Source organism: Achroia grisella, unplaced genomic scaffold (assembly GCF_030625045.1).
Source record: "Achroia grisella isolate CSIRO2021 unplaced genomic scaffold, CSIRO_AGI_Agris_v1 utg478, whole genome shotgun sequence".
NCBI classification, from domain to species: domain Eukaryota; kingdom Metazoa; phylum Arthropoda; class Insecta; order Lepidoptera; family Pyralidae; genus Achroia; species Achroia grisella.
Window position 1 is genome coordinate 3,983,152 of NW_026712882.1, and position 27,197 is coordinate 4,010,348.

Consider the following 27,197-nt stretch of genomic DNA (forward strand, 5'->3'; position numbering starts at 1 on the left):
GTTTTAAAGTTTTAAGGATACATAGGGACGGACAGCGACAGCGACTTTGTTTTCATTAAATCATAACATAGTATAAAACAAAGTCGCTGAAGCGGTTTTTTTAATAGATAGAGTGGTTCAAGAGGAATGTTTATATATATATAATACATGTACACGCGTACGAAGCTGGGGCGAGTAGTTAGTTACGATAAAAGTCCATAATTAAATCTAAGATAAAAAAAATATAACCGACAAACTGAACAAATCTGAACATAAAATCAAGACTTAACCGAATGAAAATATCAATCAAATCGGTTAATTATTTAATTAAACATAAATTTTCTTAATATTTTGATAGTAATTCACTATAAAAATCATATTCATTGTGTACAACCCAATGACAATATATAAGCCATAACTCATTGGGTTGTAATAACCCATATTTAATTGGGTTGTAACAATCCATACTTCATTGGGTTGTAATAATAAATACTTCGTTGGGTTGTAATAACCCATACTTCATTGGGTTGTAATAACCCATACTTCATTGGGTTGTAATAACCCATACTTCATTGGGTTGTAATAACCATACTTCATTGGGTTGTAATAACCCCATACTTCATTGGGTTGTAATAACAAATACTTCATTGGGTTGTAATAACCCATACTTCATTGGGTTGTAATAACCCATACTTCATTGGGTTGTAATAACCCCATACTTCATTGGGTTGTAATAACCCATACTTCATTGGGTTGTAATAACCCATACTTCATTGGGTTGTAATAACCCCATACTTCATTGGGTTGTAATAACCCATACTTCATTGGGTTGTAATAACCCATACTTCATTGGGTTGTAATAACCCATATTTGATTGGTTTGTAATAAGCAATATTTCATTGGGTTGTAATTAGACTCCAGAGTAGACAGCCTGTTACGGAATTTAGTAGAGAAGCCGTAAATATTATTCTATTGGTACGTTAAACCTTTACCAGATCATGTTACAGAGGTGAGTGTAAAAATAAATTGATGTCCAGAAACAGAACGCAACAGAAACAACTGAATACACTGCACAGGGCATGCTTCAAATCACAAAAGTTTCCAAGTGTTAAGAAAGAATATCGGATCCGATACCGCGAGCGAATATCGTCCCAAATGCGCAGTGTTGCCAGATTGGGGGAATACCCTTAAATTTGGGGGTTTCAGTGGCGACGAGGATAATTTGGGAGAAACAAATATTTGAAGGAATTTGGTGGGTAAAGAAAATTTTAATTGAATTTTTTGTAAGGTAAACATAATGCGACAAAAACCAACAACACAAAACGGGATCGCACTCATCTAATTAAATATGTTGTAAATTTAATTAAATAAAAAAGCCTGTACTGTATGGTATATGCTAATAATATTGGTTCAAACATTACTAGCAGAAGGTATTTTTTCAACTCTTAAATTTTAGGATTCTGGGCATAATTTGGGAGGAAAGCGAAATGATTAACTGGCAACACTGAAAATACGTTCATGACAGCCGTGCGTAACGGTCGTTCGCCGTCGGTTTCGGATGCGGTCGATGAAGCGGGCGCGACAATTTTCCCTTAGTAATGTTAGGTGAGAACATATTGATGCACCGAACTGTGCTTCGCCCGCAACGAGCGTCGAGATAAAAATATGCATTATTGGCGCGCGGCGGCCGCCACCGACACCGGACACCGGACACCGGGCGCCGGACGCGGCCGGACGTCACCGGACGCCGCCGGACACCGCCGGCGGAACGGAACGGGATTCGGAAACGTAACTCGGGAAGTGAGCGATCGTACCGGGTCGGGCCGGTGTGGGTGGGTCGCGCCATTACTAAGGTAAAATACGCCGACGGAGCGCCCACCGCACGCACACGCGGGGAATCCCCGGCACTGCTTCCAAACAGAGCGGCACCGGTCGCGCAGAAACATTCACACGAGAATATTGTGAACGTCACCACTCCACAAACCGGGACGGTGACGCGGACAGTATCGTCGGTAGGGGTCGTTTCTGCGCGACGGCGACTCTCTAGAAGGAGCAGGGGGGGGCTGCCGGTGTGCGGTGCGGGCGGCGACGGGAACGCGAACTAGTGCGAGCGGATTGCGGAGTGCGGACCAATGGGCTTACCGGCGTGGAGACGCGCGACCAGCAGCGCACGCACCGAGCGTGACATGCAACCAAACATACCACACCGTTATCGCATCCCTCCCCTCCCCTCCCCACCACACCACACACCGCGCCCCGCGCCCCGCGCCGCCCTCCCCGGCCGCGAGCCGCCAACACTCCTACCGCGAGACAACCATCCAACACTTGTAGCGCGCGCGAACCGTTCAGACGGAATAGACGAGTTGCGTTTATAAATACTAGAATGAATCGAAGAGGAGAGAAACGTGTCGACGGAGCGAGGAGAGCCGAGGAGGCAGGGGAGGGCGGGGGAGCGGGGGCGCGGCGGCGTGGTGGCCGAGTGTCGGAATAATGCATATTTTTTCTCAGTCACTGACGAGTCGCGAGCGCAGCAGTGACGTCACTGTGACACTACACAAGTGCAATTATTTGCTGCGCGTGCGTCACCACCGAGCCCGTTCACGAATCCCCGTCACGTGCGCCCCGCGCAGCATTTGATTGCACTTGTATAAATATGAACAGACATAGAACTTGAAACCGAACAATCCCCAACATGTACATCCACTCGACCGCTATGAATTCTACAAAACACATCACCCCAATTTAGAAAAACCTAATCCCACAACACAGAAATTTATTTACTTCACCAATATTAGAATCGAGTTGCATAGAGCACTATGCGTCGATTGCGAGAATATACACGTCAAATATGACAGACATACAGTTTATTTTAATGTACCTTAAAACAAACAATGTAAGTTTACAGTTTTTACAGGAAACTATCATATTTGACTTGAACAAAATATTTACACGAAAATTTTATACGAAAGACTGTAGTTGAATGAAATTATTTTTACATAATACAAATCAAATTTAATTGATAACGTGAACACATAGAGTTAGATAACTGTATGTCATGGGAAATTAATAACTATACAAAAATGACAAAAGATTGCATATATACAAAGTATGTATAAATTGTGACTGGTGTTTTTAATCAACTGCTGTATTCTAAGATTTAATTACTTTTTTAAAAGTTTTAACTTTGTGTATATGTCAATCCTTTGAAGCAATATTCTTGGCTCTTGAATATATCTGGAGTCTTGCCAATAAACACCTGTATATTCACACGTTTAATATATTATTAAATTAACTAAAATAATGGACGATTTGAAATTTGATTTGTTTCATGAGTGAAGTGTAGAAGTGTTTAATTCCTTCATTTAAGCATTTTTTCTGTGATATAAAGAGTTTACCCTAAAAAGTATACTAAGCTCATAGTCAATTATGTAGTGAAAATCTGTAAAGAATTTTTAAACTACTTATAGAAACTATAGGATTATTTGATCAATTTAGTAGAGAAAAATAATAAAAAATTTTCAGTGTTACCACTGTGTTTTAATTTCATGCGTAATTTGATATGAGCTCGGTATACTTCGTAGGCAATGTCGGTAGTGTATATGAACGGTAGCCACCGAGTGAAGATCAAATTATCTGAGAGTTTTTTACATTTTTTAAGGGTAAACTTAGTACCCTGTTTCAGCATTTGTTCCTTGCTTTTTACAACATTGAGTATTTCATGAGAGTGAATGGTGTTACAATCTGATATAATCTCAAATACTACCCGTATTTGAGGTTATATTAGACTGCAGCATTGCAGTATCATTTAAGGGGTTACATGGGTTTCACGGTTTCAAAAAATCGAAAAATTTTTTTTTGTCTTATTAAATTCTATAACATCTCTAGAATATTGTCCTAAATTTTCAAGTTGATCCGACTAATAGTTTCGGAGATACAGCCTTTAAAAGGTGGACGGTCGAGGTCAGGTATAGGCTGAGGGCGCAGTAAGTAAAACGCAGCTGCAGCTCATCTATTGTTAGCTGTAATTCTTGTCCCTTTTTTTCTTTATATAAGGTAAACTACTGGAAAATATTTCATTTGGTGATTTCTCGTTAAACTACGAAGTTCATTTTGAGGTTATAAGTGTTTGTTGTGAATTTTATTCGATAAAAAATGCCGTTAAAGTGTCTAGAACCCAGATAACGGAAGGTGTACCAGCGAGACTCGTGAAGCCAGGATTCGTCATAGACTGGAGCAAAAGGATGCCCTGGACAATGCAGGTGTAGCAGGTTCTCTACTTTATGGCCCAGGAATCGACGAATCAATGTAAGTTAAAAAAAAAAAAAATACCCTGTTTTATTGTCTCTTAAAACTTTAAACGCGTTTTTCTCAAAACTATGTTTTCAAAGACGGTTGTCAAGATTTCTCGCGAACTACTCAACCGATCTTGATGAAATTTTACACAGGTCTTCGAGATATCATTTACAAGGTCTTGAACGAAGGATTTTTTTTTATTTTATTTACAACTATTTTTAAAAAAAAAATGTCGAGAAATTTTCATAGAAATTTGCATTTTTTTTATAAAAACGTCTGCCAAAAATCCAATTTTTATTTATTTTTTTTTTCCTTCGTCCAATACCTAGTTTATTGTCTTTACTAAAACACGTATTTTTTATTTTTATTTCAGATGATCCTGAAAGAAGTTCTGCTGACAACGCGGAGGCACCTTTTTACCGAGGGACTGCCGGAAATGGCGTCGTAATGACCGCCATTTTGATATTTTTTTTTTATAATTTTGCAAAATGTTTATTAAATATGTATCTTTTAAATAAAAAAAAATCATTAAAATATTTCATTTTTTATATGTAAAAAAAATTATTGAAAAAAAGGCCGTTTTTTGCCCGAGGAAACCCATGTAACCCCTTAACATCAAATAAGGTTGCGATGAAACGCGTCCAAATTTAGAAATACAGATAAATAAATGAACATTGATAGTGTATGAAAGTAGCGAGTGTTGCGGGAGGTGGGTGTGGTTACCGTAGTTGTAGTGTCAAGGGTGAATTGGTAGTATTCGAGATTAGATTACACCGCAGCATCATTCAACATCAGGTGAGATTGCGGTCAAATTTAGAAATACAAATAAGTAAATAACCATCAATAGTGTATGAGTGTAGCGAGTGTTGCGGGAGAGAGGTGGGCGTGGTTACCGTATTCGTAGTGTCAAGGGTGAATTGGCAGTATTCGAGTTTAGATTACATCGCAGCCTCACTCAACATCAGGTGATATAGAGGGTAATCGTGGTCAAATTTCGAAATACAGATAAATATATAAATGAGTGGTCGTAGGGTACGGAGTAGCGAGAGGCGGTTACCGTAGTCGTGGTGCACGAAGACGAGCCGCTGCACGGCGGCGTTGAGGAGGTCGCAGAGGTCGGTGTCGGGCAGCAGCACGAGGCGGCGCAGAGCCGGCGCGTGGTGCGGCAGCCGCGCCGCGAACACCACCAGCAGGTCGCACACGCTGCTGTAGGCCTCCTCCTGCAGCGCGCGCGACCGCCCCTCCGCCACGATGCTGCGGCACTGCGCCATGTACCTGACGCGTACCTTACATATTACCGCCGCTTTCCTTTGGACTTCCCATACATTGGAAGGGACTCCGGCCCGTCACCACGCTATCTTCGTCCGTTACTTACGAGCGCTTTCAATAGGTTTCCGGACGTAACCCGTCGAAAGGGACCCCCGGCCCGTCACCGCTTCGTTCATTACTTACGAGCACTTTCAATGGGTTTCCCATATGTAACCCATTGAAAGGGTTTTGAAAGATATTCATACTTGCTCGTATATCGACTTTATTTTTTAAAGATTGGAATACGACGTCAATATATAAAATATATATATATATTACTATTACCATTAATTTCGTGATACATAGATACCTACCAATCTCCAACTATAATACCCTCAATTATCGGGCATGTCGGACTCGATATCACTTTCTGATATACATGCACAATATATATAATTGTATCTATAAAAGATTCCCTCAACAATTTAAAATGGAAAACTATACCCGAGAATATTCTTTTGAAGAATACTTAATTAAAAAACCCTTTTAATATCTAAATCAAATTTCATAACAGTAGACAAATGAAAAGGATATCTATTGAAAAACTTCAGTACATCACAACCGATACTCCAGACCGTGCAGCAACCACACCACCGAGTGGCAGCAGACGTGTGTTACAAGTGTCAATACAAACCCGTGCAGACGGTCGTGCAACTGTGAAAGAGCATCAGCTGCTCCTCCGCCTGCAACCAGCCGCTCCTCGAGCTCGTGCAGCGACCACACCACGGAGTAGAAGCACGCGCGCACCACGTACACCAGCGCCTGCAGGTCACCACACCATGTTAATACACACAAATGCTAACATCATCACTATCTCAAACTAAAGGATGAGATTCTTAGTAAAATCCACTGGTCCCCATTAAAACAACATAGTACGCTAATTATCTACCGTGTACATAAACTACCATGCAGAATCTCTAAAAATCTTCATAATTTATTTATTTAAAGCATAAATAAAAAAATATGATAATGTCAGTACAATCTAAGGTCATATTACTACATTTAGGAATGAACATTGTCTGAAAAGCCCGTATAACACAGCAAATACCAAAAATACCACAGTAATTTTTATTTTGAAGACATAGACAATAAATACCATAACTGTATTAATTAATAAACACTAGTGCCTTTAACGTGAATAAAATTTTTATCTATTTTTATCTATCTATCTATCTATCTAGTGGCCTGTATGTAGAAATGAAGATTGACAAAGTTATTGACTTAAAAATGCATCAATGAATTGATAAACCCAAATAATAAGGGTAACCTTTTACCATTTAGGTTTAGGACTGGTAAGTTTAAGTTGGATTACGTAAAGAAATAATATGAACCTGTGGCGGCATCTGCGACTCGTTCTGCTTGATGCACTTGGGCAGGTCCTCGAAGAGCGAGTCCCATATATTGGTATCGTTGAGGTTGTGGCACATGTACATGATGGAGACCTTCCGCAGCGAGTTCTCGACCGCGAACACCTCGTCCGCATCAGGTGTCTCGCCGCCCTCCAGTAGCGAACGGTACTCGTCGATGGCCTCCTGCCACACGCCTCACACGCTCAGTACACACATTACACATACATACACACATCGCCAATATCGAAACTAGTTCAATATTTGCAGAGGAAATCATATAAACATAATATATAAAAAGAAGGGATGAACTTGAGACTTCAAAATTATGCTTGATGATCAGCATAATGATTTAGACACTGTTCATTTTAATTTCGAAAATCTCTGTTGAAATTATGTAAACTCCGTAACATGCACACACTAGAATATATATAGTTACTAGCTGTCCCGGCAAACATTGTTTTGCCTTAAAATAAAAAAAAAATTAAAGGTGGACTACCCCTAACATTTAGGGGGATGAAAAATAGATGTTGGCCGAATCTCAGACCTACTCAATACGCTCACAAAATTTCATGACAATCGGTCAAGCCGTTTCGGAGGAGTATGGGAACGAAAACTGTGACACGAGAATTTTATATATAAGATAATGAAAAGGTATTTTTATAAGGAGCTTTATTACCCAACTTAGTCCGCAAGCATTGTCTTCCATCATCTTCGTCATCATCAGTCTCGCGGAGCCTTTCACCACATCAATATATGTGTAATCCTTGTTATAGTATTTATGCAGTATAAGTAGTTTAATGATATAGTTCATCATATTATTTACAGTTTATTAAAGTTTATATATTTTGATAAACAGCTCGAAGTTTCATATTTATGTATTTCTTTAGTAATAAGTATAGTATAAGTAAGGAGCCAACAGAATATCAGCGCTGCAGAGTTATCTGTAGCATTATGCTGAGTTGTCTGCCTTTTCACTTTTGCGGCACATAAAGCCACCTACATTTCTTTTATTAATTCTAGTTTTTTCTGTATCTCATGTATGTTATGTGTCTGTAATTGTGAATAAAGAATTTATCTATAGCCTTACATTATTTTTTTTTATTTTGATTAGACCCTATAAACATCTACGTGTACATACATTAATTACATCGTATGAACGTCACACAGAGATTTCCTCCAATTAAATAGAAGTGTTTGGAATCGGGCACGTAATAGAGATAAAGATAGTGTGCGTGCGTGCGTACCTTGTACCGGTTGACGCACATGTCGGTGATGGTGGCTCGGGCGACGTTGCAGCGCGTGTAGACGCCGCCCTGCTCGCCGCACAGCCACTCCAGCGTGCGACCGCACGTCTCCACCACCTACCGTCACATCCCACTATACCGCACTTGCAACTATATGTATAAACCAATACTTACTTACCATCCCTTTATACTTTGTCTTTACGCGCGTTATAAAACCTCGATTCGGGGGCGGATCAGGGCCCGAGGATGCAAAGATCCCCAGTCATCACAGAAACGATATTTAGAATATAAAAAAACAATATTGAATGTTAAAAAACCTATCGTAAGGTTGGCAACCCTGAGATCAATCAACAATCAACCGGAAAGGAACGGGGAATCTCTGGTCGCTTGTTTTTGGTCAGTATATTTTTAGTTGAGTAATATAATTAGGTAGGCCCCTAAGTGGATTTAGCCCAGGGCCCTACAAATTCACGATCCGCCCCTGCCTCAATTACTCTCTTATTGACTTCCAATAGATGGCGCTAATTATTAAAGACTAATAAAAATATGGTGGATTGTGAAACTAAGATTGGGAGTAATACTCTCAGTATAGATATAGTCTCAGTATAGAGTATAGATTTCTAACTGTAGTAAAGTTTAGTGTTAAAAACAAAGTAAAAACAACAAGATGACCACTGTTAGACCCCTTGCAATTTGTCATAGACCCCTAGGGGTTGATATAGACCACTTTGGGAATCATTGTACTAAAGTAATGCAGTCATACTGTAGATATTCTCCAATTTATAAAGTAAAATTTTGTGTAACTAAACGGAAATAGTATATGTATGTAGGTGTATGGAGGGTGAATAGGGTGAGGGTGTCGCACCTCCGCCTCTGTCTGCACGGAGACAATGTCGCGCAGCTTGTTGAGCAGCAGCGTGAGGTTGCCCTCCTGGCGCTGCGTGGTGTAGAGCTCCAGGTCGAAGTACTGCGGGATGGAGACCAGGTTGGTGAGCTTCTCGGGGTCGGCTCCGAACTTGTCCAGCAGCGCCGGCAGCGTCACCATGAAGTGCGCCGTCATGCGGCTGCGGTCGTCGCTCACTTGCTGCGGGCACACATACGACATTCACTGACTGATATGCATCTGATTCATCCTAGCTGGAATCCTATGCTATCCAAATCTTGAGGAATATTACTACTTAAAATATTTTTTGTTTCAATTCAATTATTATCATATCCATCGATGTAAAATGGCGACGTTTAAGAATATAAAAAGTGAGTGTTATTTTTAAAAAGGTTTCATGTGACGGGACTTCTTCATATTAATCATTATGTACTTTTTAGGGTATTATTATATTTAAGGTGAAAATTAACCTGTAATTAAATCTCTTACCACTCTCTTTGTTGAATACCTTAACGGAACTAAGTGTATAGTCCTGGATAGCCAATATAAAACTAGTTATCTGTGATTAATAAATATAAAAACTGTTATAAAAGATAGACAGATTATTCAGGTTAGAAAGGTGGTATTATTAGTATCGGTGGCGATCGGACAAGAAGTGTCCCGTGTCCGGTATCCGGTGTCCGACGCGTAGCACCGGGCCGCAGGCCACAGGAGCGGTGTGTCGGGTGCGTGGACGCTAGGTTTGCATCAGGAGGCAGTGGTACACGTCCTTCGCATGCGGTGTACATTCAGTTACCTTGGCCTGGTCCTTGGACAGCAGGTGGTGGTGCTTGCGTGCGGGTCCTCGTCCGACGGGCGGCTCCCCGGTGCTGGCCTGCCGCACGCAGCACACCATCAGCTCGATCAGCGACGACTCCTGCACACCACATCACACATCGTACGTCACACACTATACGCCTCTTCACATTACAACCCATAGTTATTAATCCACAGTCATTTCACGATAACTTATTTCTATATTCTTAATAAACTAAAATATATCGTCGGTTAAATAGAAAAATAGCACTATTCAAAATGTAAATTTTTACAAGACAAACATTTAAACTATTTTAAATTATTTTTTCCTTTAAAGTTTTAAATTTACTCTGAAGTATTATATATTATTTTAAAAGTATTTAGATAATGATTAAGACGGCGTGGTTAATTTAATTGTCTTATATAAAAGGAGGCAATTCTAGCTTCTAATTTTGAAAAATCACATTTTTCTATTTAATCAACGATATGTAAACCTATTGTTTTATTGGGATAAATATATTTTTTTTTATTAATATGTTATTCGACTCTGGATACAAGTCCTTTTTAGCCCAACTTAAAGCTTTACAATATATACTGTCTTAACTCACCATTCAACAAAACAACTTACAAAGTAAACTACTATACAACTGAAATAGATAGAAAGAAGTATCCTAGTAGTTGAATAAGCACTTTTGAAGTTATATTTCTTTATTCTACCATTCATTCGGAACGCAGACTCATCACAAGTAGAACGAGCAAGAAACTTACTTGTCGCTCTTTTTAAAGTAGGTATATCATACTGGGAAATTGTTACTTTTATGTATATTAAAATATTTGTGCCTTGTTCCAGTAGTTATTTGAATAATTTGAAGAAATATTTATTAGACACGAATTATTATAGCATAAATGAATTCTGGATGACGAAGATTCTTCTGCAATTACGCGTACAAAACGCTTAATTGCAGAAGATAGTGAAACTTCTATCCATTTCTTAAGACCTTTGTAACCTGTACTTCACAAATAGAGTATTTGAATTTGAATTTTAATACAATTAATACAAATTAAAATATGTTTATTTTTGTAGGTTTACTACAGACTCGTATGACATGTCAAATCTACCTTCAGTTCAGAATCAAAAAGTCAGTTTCGGGCTGAGTAGAACAGACAAGAAACCCAGTTCTTAGTATTTTTAATTATTCAAAATACATTAGTGGCTTGTAAAAGAATATACATTGGTACGCAATGACTGACCTGTCTATTGTCCAGTGCTTCCTCACCGACCCCGGCCTCTTCGAGCAGCAGGTCCGTCATACACTCCCAGTCCTTCATCATGGGATTCGACTCGATCAACGAGTCCACCAGATACGCGCCGTGCTCGTGTAACTACAAAGACATACATTTGTATTACATATATATATCTTATAGTTTGTCGCAGCTTGATCTTATATTACTAATGTCAACGGTGAGAACATCTCTCACTTACGATTTGCCGACGACATAGTCATCATGACTGAATCGCTGCAGGACCTACAATAGATGCTGAACGGCCTGGCTGAGTCTCAACGCATCGGTCTCCGGATGAATTTGGACAAAACCAAGATCATGTTCAATGATCGCATTCGTCCGGAACCGGTCGCCATTAATGGAGTATCTCTCGAAGTTGATCAGGGGTATATTTATCTAGGACAAACGCTGCAACTAGGTAAAAACAACTTTGAGAGGGAGGCCAAGAGACGAATACAGCTAGGCTGGGCGGCATTTGGGAAACTTCGTCAAGTCTTCTCGTACGCTACCACAAAGTCTTAAGACCAAGGTTTATGAGCAGTCACCTCCGACTCGATGAAGAACTGCACGAGGTCCCGCAGCAGCGGCGTGGCGGGGAGGCGCCGCTTGCCGCGGCGGCTGCGGGCGGGCTCCGCGGCCGGCTCGGGCTCCGCCCTGAACAGCCGCACGTTGAGGAACTCCCCCGCAGCCGCCGCCACGGCGCGCCACGACGAGTACACCAGCTCGTACACGTTCTCGCAGTCCTTGTCCGTCAGCACGTCCGGGTGCATCCTGCGCACGCGTTCACCATATCATCGACCGCACATCATTCGTCCACACGCGTCGAAACCTAAGTGATCTCGGACTATGCCGTTTCAAAGGAGCTTTCTCCCGCGTACACTAATTTCATCATATTAATTGTCATCTTCAAGGTATAAAAAAAATCATACGTAAAATCACACTCGCGAATCGTTCCTGCTTTACGATTCCAGATTCCATAACAAGTTTTTAATTCTGTAATTTTACTGCTTACGAGTAATCTCATCCAATGACCTAAACATAGCTAGCAAGAGTAACCGTCGCGGCAGCAAAAATAGTGAGACTGAGGTACCCCACGCAGATGACTTTTTACAGTCTTATTTATTGAAGAACATAACAATATTATAAACACAAATGTACTATTCCATCCATATTTGTTTTCCACTTCAACATCCATATTTGATTTCACGTAATTCAAAAATGTAAATATCTTCTAAAATCATCTGAGTGTTACATTTATCTCCCTATTTCTGCCAGGAAACAGCTACTTTGTATCTCCAGTGAAATTAAAATATATAAAAACATTAATAGTTTCGGTTGTTAAGTAAGTAATTAATACATGAGCATCACATGAAGTTATATCCACCACCAACTTGTTTAACAGAGTGCATAAAAATAAAGAGTAGCACTAAATAATTCACTTACTTGAGTATAGCTATAACAAGTTTGACGGCATGCACCGCGACCTCAGTCTCCTTGTCGAGCGACATGGACACTATACGATCTTTAAACTTGGATGTGAACAACTCCAGTTTGCCCTTCAGCTCCTCGCATTCATACAGCGGCTGCAACGCTTGCAGGCAGCGCAGTCTCACCTCTCCTACCTAGACACGCACATTGCATGTTATATCGGTTCTTAAGATTGTAACTATTTCACATACAATAGTTGAGCTAATTTCCAGAGTTGAGGAATCCTTGGAACCCTTTTATACACCAGGGGTGTCATGTATAACCCTTTTATATATGACAACCCTGATGATTCAGGAGTCATAGGTCACAGTAACAATTTACTATGAGATGGAACTTATGGCTGTTTGCTACCATCAAGGTATAAAAAAAATTAAACATACATTCCAGCAAAAGAAATGACATCTGTATGAAAAGTCCATAATAAAATAATTTAAAAACAGAACCAAAGATTTAACTGCGGATAACAAAATAAAAAGGACTACTTATACACTAAAGTATTTTTGAATAATCATCACATTTATTTTTCCATCTGCCACTCATTCGGAAAGCTGTCTCAGCGCAAAAAGAATGAGCAAGAAACTTGCATGTTAATAAGTGTTTTCTTTATTTTCCCTCACATGACCTTGGTAAGGAAGTTTCGGCTTCGGTTTCGGCCGAAACTGAGACTTGCCAATACGGTTTCGGTCGTAAACTAGTTGACTGACCTTGTCGTGTAGAGTCCATCCAATGTACTTGAGATAGAGATCGTCGAGGAAGTGCGCCGGGAACTTCTCCATCCAGATGCCTATCTCAGCCATTGTTATCGCTCTTATATCTGGCAGTGTATCCCTAGCAGACAAAAACAGTTAAAATGACATATTACAACAATTCTACTTCTATAGAGTTAATTGTAAGCCTAAATGTCCAAAAACAACATATGCATGATGACCAGGGCCCTCACAGGACACTAAATTAAACAAGCATATGGCAAAACTAGGCCCTATGCACGACAAAAATCTGCAGATTCTGTCAAACTGAAGAAGAAGCGCTATTACACATCCTATGTGGTTGTAGTCCGCTCATGCATAAACGAAATATCTCCTTTGGAAAGTTTACACTCTTTCCCGAGGAGATAAAAACCATCGCTCCTAAGAATATCCTTCAATTCTTGTCCCTGACGGGTCTAGGTAGCGAACTTTGAAAAAGGGCGAGCACAATAGATCTATGTAGGTCGCAGTGCTACAGGTGTTACAAACACCTGACAATAGCCCTAACAACCAAATAAAAAAAAAACCTAAATGTTTAGACCTGAACTTAGCAATTTCAATGGCACAGCAGAGCCGCCTCGTACTGTGATATTACGACAATAATAATTTTGTAGAACTGTCACCTTCAGATCGCTAATATTAAATGGACGTAACTAACTTTGGCTACTTTCATTTTATAACTTTGATTTATTATAATTCCACACAGACTAACACTGGGTAACAGTTATTTTCAAATCAAAAATAATGAATTACAAATAAATATAAAAAATAATGAATATCTGAGGAACATAAGGTATCCAACACAATCTAGACACTTCCATTAATAAGCATCATGGTTCAAAAGTGACACTGACCTATATCTGTGTACGAAGACAGACTTAAACATGTAGGAGAGCATATTCTTGATCTCCTCCATATTCTCCTCGAGCTCCTGTCGCTTGGCGACGAGCACCTCGAGACGTTCGCTGGCGCGCTTGTCCCGCGCCTTGAGCCGCTCGGCCTCGTACTGCCGGAGACAGTTGTCGCAGTTCACGCTCGTCAGCAGCGCCACGTCCACAAGCGCAGTCATCAGCTTCATCACTGTACATACATCATCACATACTTACCAGGTAAGACCTTTGAGGCTCGAAAGGGGGAGTTTCGGCAAAAATCATGTAATATCACAAGGGGAGTACAACCTTATCATCTTCTAAGTACTAAAAAATACATAAACATGTATGTGTTTTTCGACATCAGGGGTCTAAGTCTTAAACCTCACAACATATCATTAGGGTGAGGAGTCCTTCTCCTAGAGATAAAATTGGTAAAAAGAAACATTAAGATTAATGGATGGACCCTTTCTTTTAATAAATGAATAGGAAGAGTGTCTTGACTTGGTATGCTATCCTAAATTACTCACATGTTGTGGGGTCAATTAATAAAGACAAAATAGGTTTTATATGATGGAGTGGTGCATTCGCCTGCACTATAGCACAGGCAGAGCACCAATAGAGGATGACATTATGCTCATATCATATCAGGTAGCCCATTGTGGCTGATACATAATGAAATAACCACAACATTTCCAAAGACGGACCATGCTGATTATCAGGCATCGGATATGTCAGGTCTGACATGGTATATTGCAGGAGTATATTGATGGGACTATTAACCCCCATTACTAAAAACCATTTCCCCTGCCAAATTTTGAACAAATCTGTTTGCAGGAGTATGTCCACCTGTACATATTTCTGTCAAGAACTAGTTTACTAAAGTTTCAGTATGAACATGAGGTGCTGTAGAATGGGACAATTTCATGTCTACATGCTTCATGTAAATAGGCAACAGTCATTCCTCAAGTGGCAATCATTGGCAACATGCATGTGACACCCCTGGTGTTTCAGCCACCCATAGGCTACAGTAACCATTTACCATCAAATGGATGGTATAAATATTTGCCACCATCATAGTATAAAATAAAAAAGTGGGTGTCCCATTGCCATTCAAGTTAATGACAGATTACAAGTTGAAACATGCAAAAGATCATCTGTAATGTGGACTGATGATCTCATTGTTAGCAATGTATCATGTCAGTTTGACCTCCATGTGGTTCTGGAAACCATCATGATAATTCTTGGTGAATTTGTAACAATGGGCTAACTGACCTGACCTCATGCTCATCTTATCATCCTCCACTGGTGCCCCGCCATCGTAAACTGCTAGCTCAGGTGGGTGGACCAAACCATTATCATCCACTACACGCACAACGGCCCGAATGTGAGGCTAATTGCGGAGAATGGAGTCTAACATACCATACCATTATCATCCTTGAAAAAAAATCATCTATACATACCAGCAAGAGTGGCTGTGTGCCTGAATGCTCTAACTTGTGAATCGGAGAGTCCAGTGAGCAGTGAGATTATGTTGTCCATCAAGTACTGGTCATATATAATGGAATACTGGCACATCTTCACCAGTGTCTGGATGAACTCGCAGAAGTTTGAACGGAACTTCTTCCATGTCTGGCCTGTCATTATCAAAGGGTACTCTCCACTCTCCTAATGAAGGAAAGAAATACTTGCATTAATTTAAATTATATTACTTCCTGTATATCTATACAATCCTACATTTTATAATGTAACTAATCACTGTTTGCACATCAAAGTCATGATCAAAACTTTATATTTATGTGTATTTGTGGGCACTAATCTCAGAAATTGTTTAACCATATTAGCCCTGGTTTTCACTATATATAATAAAATATAATATATTCAATACAAATTAAAAATATCTTGATTCATGTAGATTTCTTACACATACTCATAATAAGTCAGATGTAATTTTAGTTCTGAAAATAGAGCCAAGAACAACTGAGAGGAAACACTGCTCCGTACATAATGATTAAAACTTGAATGAATTAATACAGACATAATAAATAGTGTGGTAAAAGTTTCACATAAAATGTGTTTGTTTTATTCCAGCTCAGTTAGTAATGATTACATAGTATAAAACAAAGTCGCTGTCTGTCTGTCCCTATGTATGCTTAAATCTTTAAAACTAAACAACAGATTTTGAAGCTGTTTATTTAATAGATAGTGATTCAGAAGGTTTATATATATAATAATACAATTACACCTGGGTGAAGCTGGGGCAAGTAGCTAGTAAATAAATAAAATAAACAAACTACCTATATATAATAAATAAAATATACATTACCTCATCAAACTCTTGAGTCATTTTCTTAATAATAAGTGTGTGATCCATCTGTGCCATATCCGGTGTGACCTTCCCACGGCAGCCCGACGAATTTATGAAGAACTGCATCAGCTGCACCAAGGCACTCTCACGGTTGGTCTTGTACTCCTCAATCCACATATCCACAACTTGCTACAAAATATATATTCAATGTTACTTAATGCCTACAAACTACTTTGATACTATGTTAAAACATAAAAAATGCCCACAGGTGGGTATCTACGCAACGAGAGTAAATTCACATTGGGATTACCCTTGTGCACTTTTATTGAAATAAACCTAAGGGTTTAAATAATGTTGAAATAAGATTTCTTGAATGTGTTATACTACTAAAGAGTATGGGATTACTTTTCTTGTCAATTTTCGATACAAAAACATTATATAGAGAAAGACCAGATAAAAATTGTACTCACATTTATGGCAGTCTTATTAAATCTTAAAATATTATACAGGCTACTTTCGTCGTCGCCAGGTAAAAGTACAGGTGGAGGCGAGTATGCCTGCGGTGGGGCCGCCCCTCGACCACGGCCCCGTCCGCGACCACCGCGTCCGCGTCTTCGCAGGGGCGGCGGGGGCGGCGACTCTGCCAATCGCCCCACATACCCTCCATCACCACCTCGTCCACGGCTCCGGGTGATCCGTTTCGTAGGAGCCGGAGATGGTGACCTGGCAGCCTCCTCTTCGTGGTGAGATTCTTCAGGTTCCTCTCTAACAATCTCAGTGGCAGTCGAGTTTGCCACTGCTCCAACATTAAAACCTGAATAACTAGGCGTTTCTGGCTCGTGTACAGATTGTCCTCCGTAGTCCGTCATAGGCGTGGCGGGAGTCATTGGATTAACATATTCTGGTGGAGGATCGTCCATCCGGATACGTTTCCCGCCGCGTCGATGCATTTTGTTGAAATTTTAGTTTACTATAAGTACTTAGCCATTGATTTGTATAAAAAACAAAATAACACAAATATACTATGAGAACTGCATTGACACTCCCTATTCTATTTGCTACATTATTGATTTATTTTATAGACGCGTCGAGAGAAGTGGACTACAGAAAAAAAATGTTTAGTACTAAAATGGCGGAACACAGAATGTTGCCAAACGAAGTACAGGTACTCTCTCTAATATTTATTTTGGTCATAGAGCAACTATTATTAGTAGAAAAAAACTTCTCATTTAATATAAATAATTTAATATGCACTTTTCTTTAAAAGGTATAAATAACATTTAAACCTTTACATAACAATTTCTATCCATGAGTAAAAATTAAGTCACTAGTTAGATCATTATCTTATTCTATTTATATCTATATTTACGGATCTTTATATAATATACTTTATGCTTATGAAATTTGAAAATTACGAATTAAATTCTTAATTTCTTCGTAATTTGAAACTGTGTATACATATTTAAATAAAAAATAGAATGCCAATAGTAGTCACAAACTATAGAGTTGAAGTAGTAGTAATTTATGCTATGCTATATCATCTGTAGTAATTATTTTGTAACCTAGCAACCCGAATTGTGAACTGTCATATTTCCCGATCCCATGAATATACCTACATAGCTAAAAATTTAGTTCGTTCATATTATTATTTCTAAATTAACACACTAAAATGGCTAAGAAAACATACGATTTACTATTTAAACTTCTTCTCATTGGCGACTCCGGTGTGGGTAAAACTTGTATATTGTTTAGATTTTCAGACAATCATTTTACAACGACATTTATATCTACTATCGGTAAGAACGACTTCTTTATTTTATTCAGATTTATTTCCCGATTCATTTCACACCCACATTGTAATCATAAAATAGATTTTAACTGCTTCATATCAACTATTAACTCATGGGTTTTCTCCCGTTTACTCTTAGTATGTCTGATAATAACAATGTGGTAACGATTAGATGAATTTGTTATTAATCATAATTTTATCTTTAGGTATTGACTTTAAAATAAAAACAGTAGAGCTGCGTGGCAAGAAAATTAAACTTCAGATTTGGGATACGGCTGGCCAGGAGCGGTTCCACACGATCACGACGTCATATTACCGGGGCGCGATGGGTATAATGCTCGTGTATGATATAACAAATGAAAAAACATTTGATGACATTGTTAAATGGTTAAGAAATATAGACGAGGTTAGTGTTTTTTTAAAATTTTATTTATTGATGATAATGGAATGGTGTATCCTCCTGCACTAACAGTCTATGCTGGCGGGGCACCAGTGAAGGATGATAAGATGAACATTAGGTCAGGTCGGTTAGCTTATCGTGACAAATTCACCAAGAATTTATCACAATGGCTTCCAGGGGGAACCATGTGCAGGTCAACCTGACTTGGTACATTGCTAGCAATAAGATTCAGAGTCCACATTACTAACAATCCTCTTTCTCCCCTACAAGGTTAATGTTACATTTATTTTAATTAATATAAATGGAATGCACACCTATCTACACTAAGGGCAGGGCATCAACATCATGATGAAGTCAAGTAAGTTCACCCATTGGAGCAATTCAGCCCCTGGGAGATTGTCTTGTTAGCGAAGAGTCCAGTAGTCTCCTTTGCTAATGTTTCTATTTCCCATATTGTCTGGTTGTCTCAATTATTGGATATTTTACTAACTCTACTTCCTTGTATTTTGTCCAATTAATTAATTTTACCACAGGACTATATTTATTATCTGTATTAGTTATTTCTAAAGTAATGTATAAACATTTAATAGAGGCAGTTGATAAGAAAATTCTACTTAGTGATCCACCATGTAACCCACAGTTCTTTTAACTGACACTATTATTTTACTACTTACCTTTCATGCCTAACATTTACATATGCAACCACAAATCGGGTGCTGAAAATTTGTAGTTTATTATTCACACAAAATTATTATATTACATTGAAATATGGAATTTTACAATTTAGATGGAGCAATTGTAAGCTGATTTATATGTGTTTATTAACCAATAAGCACATATAAATCAGCTTTACAGCTCTATAAATTATTTCTGATTTACAGTGTATGTGTGTGTGTATGCTGGTTTTTTTTTTGATTGGAATGCTAAATAGTTGATGCTGAAGGCTGTTAATATAATTTGTGTATTGATTAAAATTAGTCTTGGCTAGAAAATTTCCTTTTGAAAATTAATTGGATTTTTACATGACTGTACACTTTTGATGATAACTACTATTAATTTAATACTAAAACTACTATAAATTTTATTAACGTTATATAGCATTATAGCTAGTAAATCATAAATATGATATAAATGCAATTGGATATAGTTATATATATTTTTAATGTTTCCAAAACAATAGTTTCCAGCCTCCGATCAATCCCCCAATCTCGTTCATTACAGACGAGACAAACACATTCCATATTCCACCTGTAAAATATTCTCACGTCATCCATCGCTTGCATTATACAGCTCTGTTCAATATACAAAGATCTCCTCCTTCCGATCGATCCTCCATTCAATTCAAATGGTGATTGAATTTACGACGGCCTGAGCTGAGGTTTGTACCCCCCAGCGGTGCCCTCAGACTAAAGGCGTATCCGTCAGCCGGGAGCTGGCCTTCAGCCTTTCAGCTTCAGCTTCTTTATCAGCCTTTTTTTTATGGATGATAATGGAATGGTGCACCCACTTGCGCTAACGGTTTACGCTGGCGGGGCACCAGTGGAGGATGATAAGATGAGCATGAGGTCAGGTCAGTTAGCCCTTCGTGACATATTCACCATGAATTTATCATGATGGTTTCCAGGGAGAACCGCGTGGAGGTCAACCTGACATGGTACATTGCTAGCAATGGGGTTATCAATCCACATTACTAACAATCTCCCACTCTTTTGTGGATTGTTAAAATGCGAGCGATGGAGGTCGCCTGGCTGATAACAATGTATACGTCATCTGCATACTTCTGGTAAACAACATGTAGGGCTTGAACTTGAAAAACAACAGTGATTGTTTAATTTGCAGCACGCTAATGAAGACGTTGAAAAGATGATATTGGGCAACAAATGCGATATGGAAGATAAGCGGGTCGTGAGCAAGGAGCGCGGCGAGGCGGTCAGTATATCCTTACTTCCTTACTAATACTATAAATTAGCTTGTTCTCGCGACTGCGCCCGCGTGGAATTTAACTTTATTTTCTAAAATAAAAGTAGCCTAAGTTACTCATTACATCAGCTACCTGCAATGAAAGTCCCGTCAAAATCGGTTTAGCCATTTTAGAGATTAGCCTGAACAAACAGACAGACAGACAGACAGACAAAAATGCTAGAAAATGTTATTTTGGTGTATTTATATGCATGTAGTAAATTGTAATTGTAAAAAGTGTTATTTTAATATTACAAACAGACATTCCAATTTTATTTATATGTATAGATGTATAAATGGACACCTCCAAGATGTTTTTATTGTTTTTGTTCACAATTTTCCTGTCTGTTCACTGATAGTCTGGGACACACACACACGTGTGTTAGTATGTCAGTACTCTGTGTTGGTATGTAGCGAGCGCTCGAGCGTGTTGTACGACTGTACTCATAAAAATTAGAAATTAATTAACATCCAGCCGATGTTAACAATCTACGAACATGCATTGTATGACTCATACATTTCGTAACTATGTATGAACACCGGAAAGAATGCGAGCGGACCACGCGCTGACGGTTCCGTACTGTCTATAGAATAGAAAATCATTTATTCAAATAAACTTAATTTAAGCACTTTTGAATAGTCAACATTTTTTTAAATCTACCGCTTATTCGGAAAGCTGTCTCATCACAAGAAGAATAAGCAAGAAACTTGTATTAAAACATTTAAAACTAATGCACAAATCTATACTAATAGAAAGAAAGAAAAAAATAATCTTCATTCAAATAAACTCATTACAAGCACTTTTGAATAGTCATATTTTGATTCTACCACTCATTCGGAATGCATATTCATCACAAGAAGAATGAACAAAGTGTTGCTCTTTTAAACAATCCTTGTAAGTTCACATTTTACAAGTGGAAACGTGTGAATACAAACTACCAACCAGCACTAATTTATTTAGGCTCAAATATAAAAACACAATAAGATTAAATCAGTCGTATAGATAAGAGCAGACCAGTCCCTACAAACAGTACTCGTTCACGAGTATGACGGATATCATAAATTATTAATGTTATCTACTCATACATACATAGGGGTCGTCCATTAATCCCATGATCTTTTTTTAAGCGTTATCTAACCCCCACCCCCTTGGTAATACGCGGTGAAGTTTAAAACTCCCCCTTCCTCCCACTCAACATCACGTGTATTTTTAGTACCTGCAAATCTTAAAATTTTTAAATTATTATCTTTAAATACATAAAGGACCATACTTACCATTTTTTAGACCAGACATACCACTTTAAATACATAAAAGGAGGAGAAAGGAAGGATAAATTAAGGACCATGATAAAAATGTCTAGACAGAAAGGTTGCAGATTGTTTTTGATTGCCATAAAATAACACGTGATGTTTTACTAGCCCCTTCCCCCTCCCCCCCCCCCCTCGCCTCTTGTGATATTTCGTGATTTTTTGTCAAACCCCTCGCCACTTATGGTGTACTATATATATTTGTATAATGATCATTTCACATCATTACCTCTTTTCATGACAAATGCTCGCTTACAGACGAGTCAGACACGTTCCATAGTTCATCTAATGTTTGGTAGATAGGTAGATGTTATGACGTACACATCCCCTAAGAAATGATTTTGATTAATTATACCCCCAAGGGGATAAAATTGGGGGTGAAGGTTTGTATGAAATTTTGTCAATTTTAAACCGATCGGGCTGAGACTGCGTGCATAAAGCTACTATGACGTAGGCATCCCCTAAGAAAGGATTTTGATAAATTCCACCCCTAAGGGGATGAAAGTTTGTATAAATCTTCTTGAACTGAAATTAAAGATTGGAGACGTTCGCTTAAATAGGATTTTGATAAAATCAACTCCCATGGGGATAAAATAAGGGATGATGCAGGATGTAAATGTATTAGTTTGAACCTATCGTATTTGTACCTAATGGAACGAACAAAATAATTTTTGGTTCTTTAGGCTACTTTTATTTTAGAAAAATAAAGTTAAATTCCACGCGGACGAAGTCGCGGGAACCGCTAGTATAATATATTAATGTTGCAAAGGGGAAGTAGTTTATTTGTAGCAGATGACTCGAAAGATTCTTAGCCTAGTTTTAAAGTTATACGCCTATGAATAGCTACCGTATCAGCAAGTAACATGGGCTGTATATCTATACATCTATACTTATAAATAAAATTGAAGTGTCTTATTGTAATGCCCAATTTACACTGAGTCCGAGTGGGCAGGGAAGTGAGCAGCGCTAGAGTGGAAACACTTCCCATGCCATTGGCGCTGCCACTCGCGCTGCCCGGCGCTCCCTCGATTGTCGGGTTTTCGTGCGCGAGTCAAAGGACTGGCAGCGTGTTTTATTCAGCCCTCTCGCTCAGTTGTCGCCCGGCAATATTTCCGGCAGCGCGAGTGGCAGGGGAAGCGGCTGAATGTAAACGTAACATATTGAAATAACCGTTTTTTTTTCTTGGCTTGTAATGGTACAGATAGCGCGCGAGCACAGCATCCGCTTCATGGAGACGTCTGCGAAGGCCAACATCAACATCGACCGCGCGTTCTCCGAGCTGGCGGAGGCCATCCTCGACAAGACGGCGGGCCGGGAGGCGGACGCCGACCACGCCCGCATTGCCGTCGAGCGCCGCCCTTCACGCGCGCCGCCCGCACGCGCCTGCTGCTCCTAAGCCACCACGCTCGCCACACATCACACTCGCCACACTCGTCACACTCGCCACGCTCGCCACACGATGGCAAAACATCTATTATCTCTATATACAAATATGTATGTTATGCTGTACGAAAATGTGACGAGATTCTATTAGGGTTTTCGATCTTCATGAAACCGCTAGGGTCCATGTGTGATCCTCTTTATAATATTATACATTTACGAAATTAAAAAAGACATGGCATATAATTAATTAAATGTGACATGGCACTATTAGGGTTTCCGATCTTTCAATAACATAAATATGTTAATGAATTTGAGATATTCGTTGGTTAAAACCAATGAAGAATACAATACTTGACTATGATCGGTTTGAAGATTTTGGATTGATAAAAAATAATTTTTCATTTGAGATATTGTTTATGGTCATGTATAAACTGTATGTAATTTTTTTTTATTAATAATGGGATTGCGCTTGGTCTTACCTCATCTGATGGTAAATGATGGCAAGACCTAGGATGTAGCGCACTTACCCTGAAGATATCTATTCACCATAGACTTGAAGAATCCGAGGTTGTATTTCTCCGGGATAACAAAAGTGTTTTCCTCTTATAAATTTGTTATGTTACGATGAATTTAGTTATGTTGTAATTTGAAAATATGTATTGATTTCTACAAGCAATTTTTTTAAATATTTAATCGATTTATCTGAGTGTATTCGAATCGATTCAAGTAACGCATAGTTTTGTTACAGATCTGAAACCCTATAGTCATGAAAGAGTTGAGTGCGAGTGTTATTAAAACTATATCAGTTTATATAAACTACCGAAATTGGTTTTATAAAATTGTAAATTCTGCTTCTAAGTAAACGATCCAAAGATGGCGGTGGAGTGATCTCGGCAGCGCAAAGTCTGGTGATTAGCATATGTTTGTCAAAGTGGCAGATAATTTTAGATCCCCTTTTCGAGCCTCTAGGCTGCTAGTTGATAGCTTATGGAAGTATCTATGTACTGGTGTTGATTTGTAGTTGTACACATTATATAATATAGAGATATTAACAGTAATTTGACGACCTCGGTGGTCGGGGTTTCGATTCCTCGCGGGATGGCCGGCGGTAATCACTTACCATCAGGTGAGCCGCAAGTTCGTTTGCCTCCAAATATATACAATACTATACAAAAACGGTCATCGTGACAACTATTACTGGAAATCTTTTCGTGTATTTATAAAATGTGTATAATTATGAACAACCCTGAAAAAGTTTAAAATAATCTACTTTATGGTATAATGGGAGACCTAACTTTGTGTACATTATAAAATTAGGGCTGACAAAAACGATTTAGTGCAATAAATTTGTTGATCGTTATCGACAACAGATACCGCACTAGTAGGTTTCAAACTGAATAGGGCTGTAACGCCTTGCAATTTGTCATTTTCTAATTCTATAAATGTTAGGAATCTGCGTGTATAGTTTTAACTCGTCATGCAACAGAACAATTATTCAATTAGTGCATTATCTATCTGACGAGTTAGTGCACGACACGCAGTAGTAATGCTTTCATATTTTTACATCATTATATAAATATCGTTTCGTTACGACAGACTGTAATTCAAGACAAATATTCTTTGGGACTGTACATTTATATTTCACTTGAGTTATAAAGATAAGCAAATATATGCAGTTATTGCGGAAAGAGAATCTACAGCAAATGGTTTTTAAAGTGATTTATTAATTAACTAGCTTTTGCCCGCGGCTTCGCTGGCGTTAATTTATCCCCTTAGGGGTGGAATTTATCAAAATCCTTTCTATGGGGATGCCTATGTCATAGTAGCTTTATGCATGCAAAATCTCAGCCCGATCGGTTTAAAATTGACAAAGTTTCATACAAACTTTCATCCCCTATTTTATCCCCTTGGGGGTAGAATTAATCAAAATCCTTTCTTAGCGGATGCCTACGTCATAACATCTACCTGCATACCAAATTTCAGCCCGATCCGTGCAGTGGTTTGGGCTGTGCGTTGATAGATCACTATGTCAGTCACCTTTGAGTTATATAACTAAAAGGTGAAATTAAATGGGCGATAAAATAGGGGATGAAAGTTTGTATGAAACTTTGTCAATTTTAAACCGATCGGGCTGAGATTTTGCATGCATAAATCTACTATGACGTAGGCATCGCATAAGAAACATTTTGATAAATTCCACCCCTAAGGGGATAAATTAACGTGAGCGAAGCCGCGGGCAAAAGCTAGTACAATATAAAAGTTCAAGATGAAATCACTAGAACAGTACTTGAAAATGTCAAAACATTAAAATGTAGTTTCTGCGTGCAATAAATCACTGCAACATGATTTCAATATATTTTGTAGCGTTAGCATGTATGTACTATATGATGAATCGTTTAATAGTTTTGGTGCTTCGCAATTCTCACGCCCAATGTGTTGTTTATTCACAGCTTTGTGTTATGAAATGAATTTTGCTAAATATAAGAGTTGTACATTTATAATCAGGTTTTCTATTTAGGAATTGTTAACAAATTCGTCTGGTGTGGTTTTTATATTTTAAACAAGTTTCAACATGTGTATGTGTTCCTTGATTTCACGTGAAATCAGGATACATTCGGCAACGTATATGTTTGATGATCAGAGTTAAAAGGAATGTCAGAAGTAGCTTCAAACGTTGATGTGTAGCATGTATAATGTGCCTCGAGGTGTTAAGTCCGCCATGTGTACCTTTATTTATGTATTTGTGCATTAAAGTTTTAATAAATAAATAAATGTATAGATCTTTGAGGGATTGTTCAAACATTTTCAGCATTTCTAACAAATATCATATTGCTAAAGTTCAAATGTATATATACAGTGCTCCTTCGTCAAGATCTGTGTACTGTGAGCACAATTGTTTGCCAACGATTTCTGTAAAGTACACATGTGTTTTAAAATGTTTTAATACATCTGTCGCTACATCTTACAGGTGTCCTACTTAAAAATACGGCAATGCTTCCATATAGATTTCAATATACAGAGTAATGAATTGTAAATCAGTTTTCAATGCAATATCTGAAGTTACTTTTTTTAATATTTTATTTATAATACTTAGATGCTTAAAAGTAAATTGAAATAACTATAGTTTGTAAAATGGACTTTTGATTTTTAACGTTAAGGTCTATTTTTCGTTTTGTTTTAAAGCAATTTTATTAAGTGGAAATTGACTATGTTTTTAATTACAATTTTCGTGTACCCAACTTAAGTGTCGGGACTCGCAAAACGTTTGCATGTTTCCATTATACTCTTGAATCATGAACAGAGCTTTTTGTCGTCCCAATGAAGTGCTAGGACGATATGAGACGCTAGTTATGTTATTCAGTCTCGTCCTCCACTAGGGCTGTGCTCTTTAACAAAACTAGTTCCGTCACAGATAATATAAGTAGGTACTCTATAATTACTGGATGTAAGAATTATGTACGTTGATGATAAATAAATTAATATTTTATCGTACGGTGTATGTGTCTCGTCGGTTTTTACCTGCTTTTATAAATAAACATCGCCATTGTATATTATGTTCATAATAAAATACCTATTGAAAAAATTGTTTTTGTTCTTTTTTATCCTTTACTCGGTTTCAAGTGTTCCATATTCAAATTCAAGATATCTTTATTCATGTAGGTCTATTACAGACTCTTATGATATGTCAAATCTACCGTCAGTTCAGAATGATTTCGAGGTGAGAAGAACTGACAAGAAACTCAGCTCGTATTCTTTTCAAATTAATGTTGTACATGTTTACAATATATACACAGTACCATCAAGTTTATTTA

General features: G+C 38.3%; 2 protein-coding genes across 2 annotated transcripts in view; one reads left to right on the forward strand and one right to left on the reverse strand.

Annotated features, from left to right (window-relative positions):
- Positions 1-17,693, reverse strand: part of LOC131845702 (cohesin subunit SA-1) — a 37,589-nt gene extending 19,896 nt beyond the window's left edge. The window contains exons 1-14 of the mRNA XM_059194804.1: positions 17,017-17,693; positions 16,565-16,735; positions 15,702-15,906; positions 14,224-14,449; positions 13,328-13,451; positions 12,579-12,757; positions 11,681-11,906; positions 11,103-11,234; positions 9,853-9,972; positions 9,039-9,257; positions 8,174-8,290; positions 6,912-7,112; positions 6,215-6,342; positions 5,330-5,547 (exon numbers count right to left, since the gene is read on the reverse strand). Of these exons, the coding sequence (XP_059050787.1) occupies positions 5,330-5,547; positions 6,215-6,342; positions 6,912-7,112; positions 8,174-8,290; positions 9,039-9,257; positions 9,853-9,972; positions 11,103-11,234; positions 11,681-11,906; positions 12,579-12,757; positions 13,328-13,451; positions 14,224-14,449; positions 15,702-15,906; positions 16,565-16,735; positions 17,017-17,496 (2,746 nt within the window). The 5' untranslated portion in view covers positions 17,497-17,693. The remainder of the gene's footprint in view (positions 1-5,329; positions 5,548-6,214; positions 6,343-6,911; positions 7,113-8,173; positions 8,291-9,038; positions 9,258-9,852; positions 9,973-11,102; positions 11,235-11,680; positions 11,907-12,578; positions 12,758-13,327; positions 13,452-14,223; positions 14,450-15,701; positions 15,907-16,564; positions 16,736-17,016) is intronic.
- A 423-nt stretch (positions 17,694-18,116) lies between these two features.
- On the forward strand, positions 18,117-23,481 carry LOC131845701 (ras-related protein Rab-10). The gene is made up of 4 exons (XM_059194803.1): positions 18,117-18,342; positions 18,542-18,741; positions 20,575-20,664; positions 23,204-23,481. The coding sequence occupies exons 1-4, from the start codon at positions 18,216-18,218 to the stop codon at positions 23,396-23,398; spliced, it is 612 nt and encodes a 203-aa protein (XP_059050786.1). The 5' UTR covers positions 18,117-18,215; the 3' UTR covers positions 23,399-23,481.
- The last annotated feature ends 3,716 nt before the right edge of the window (positions 23,482-27,197 follow it).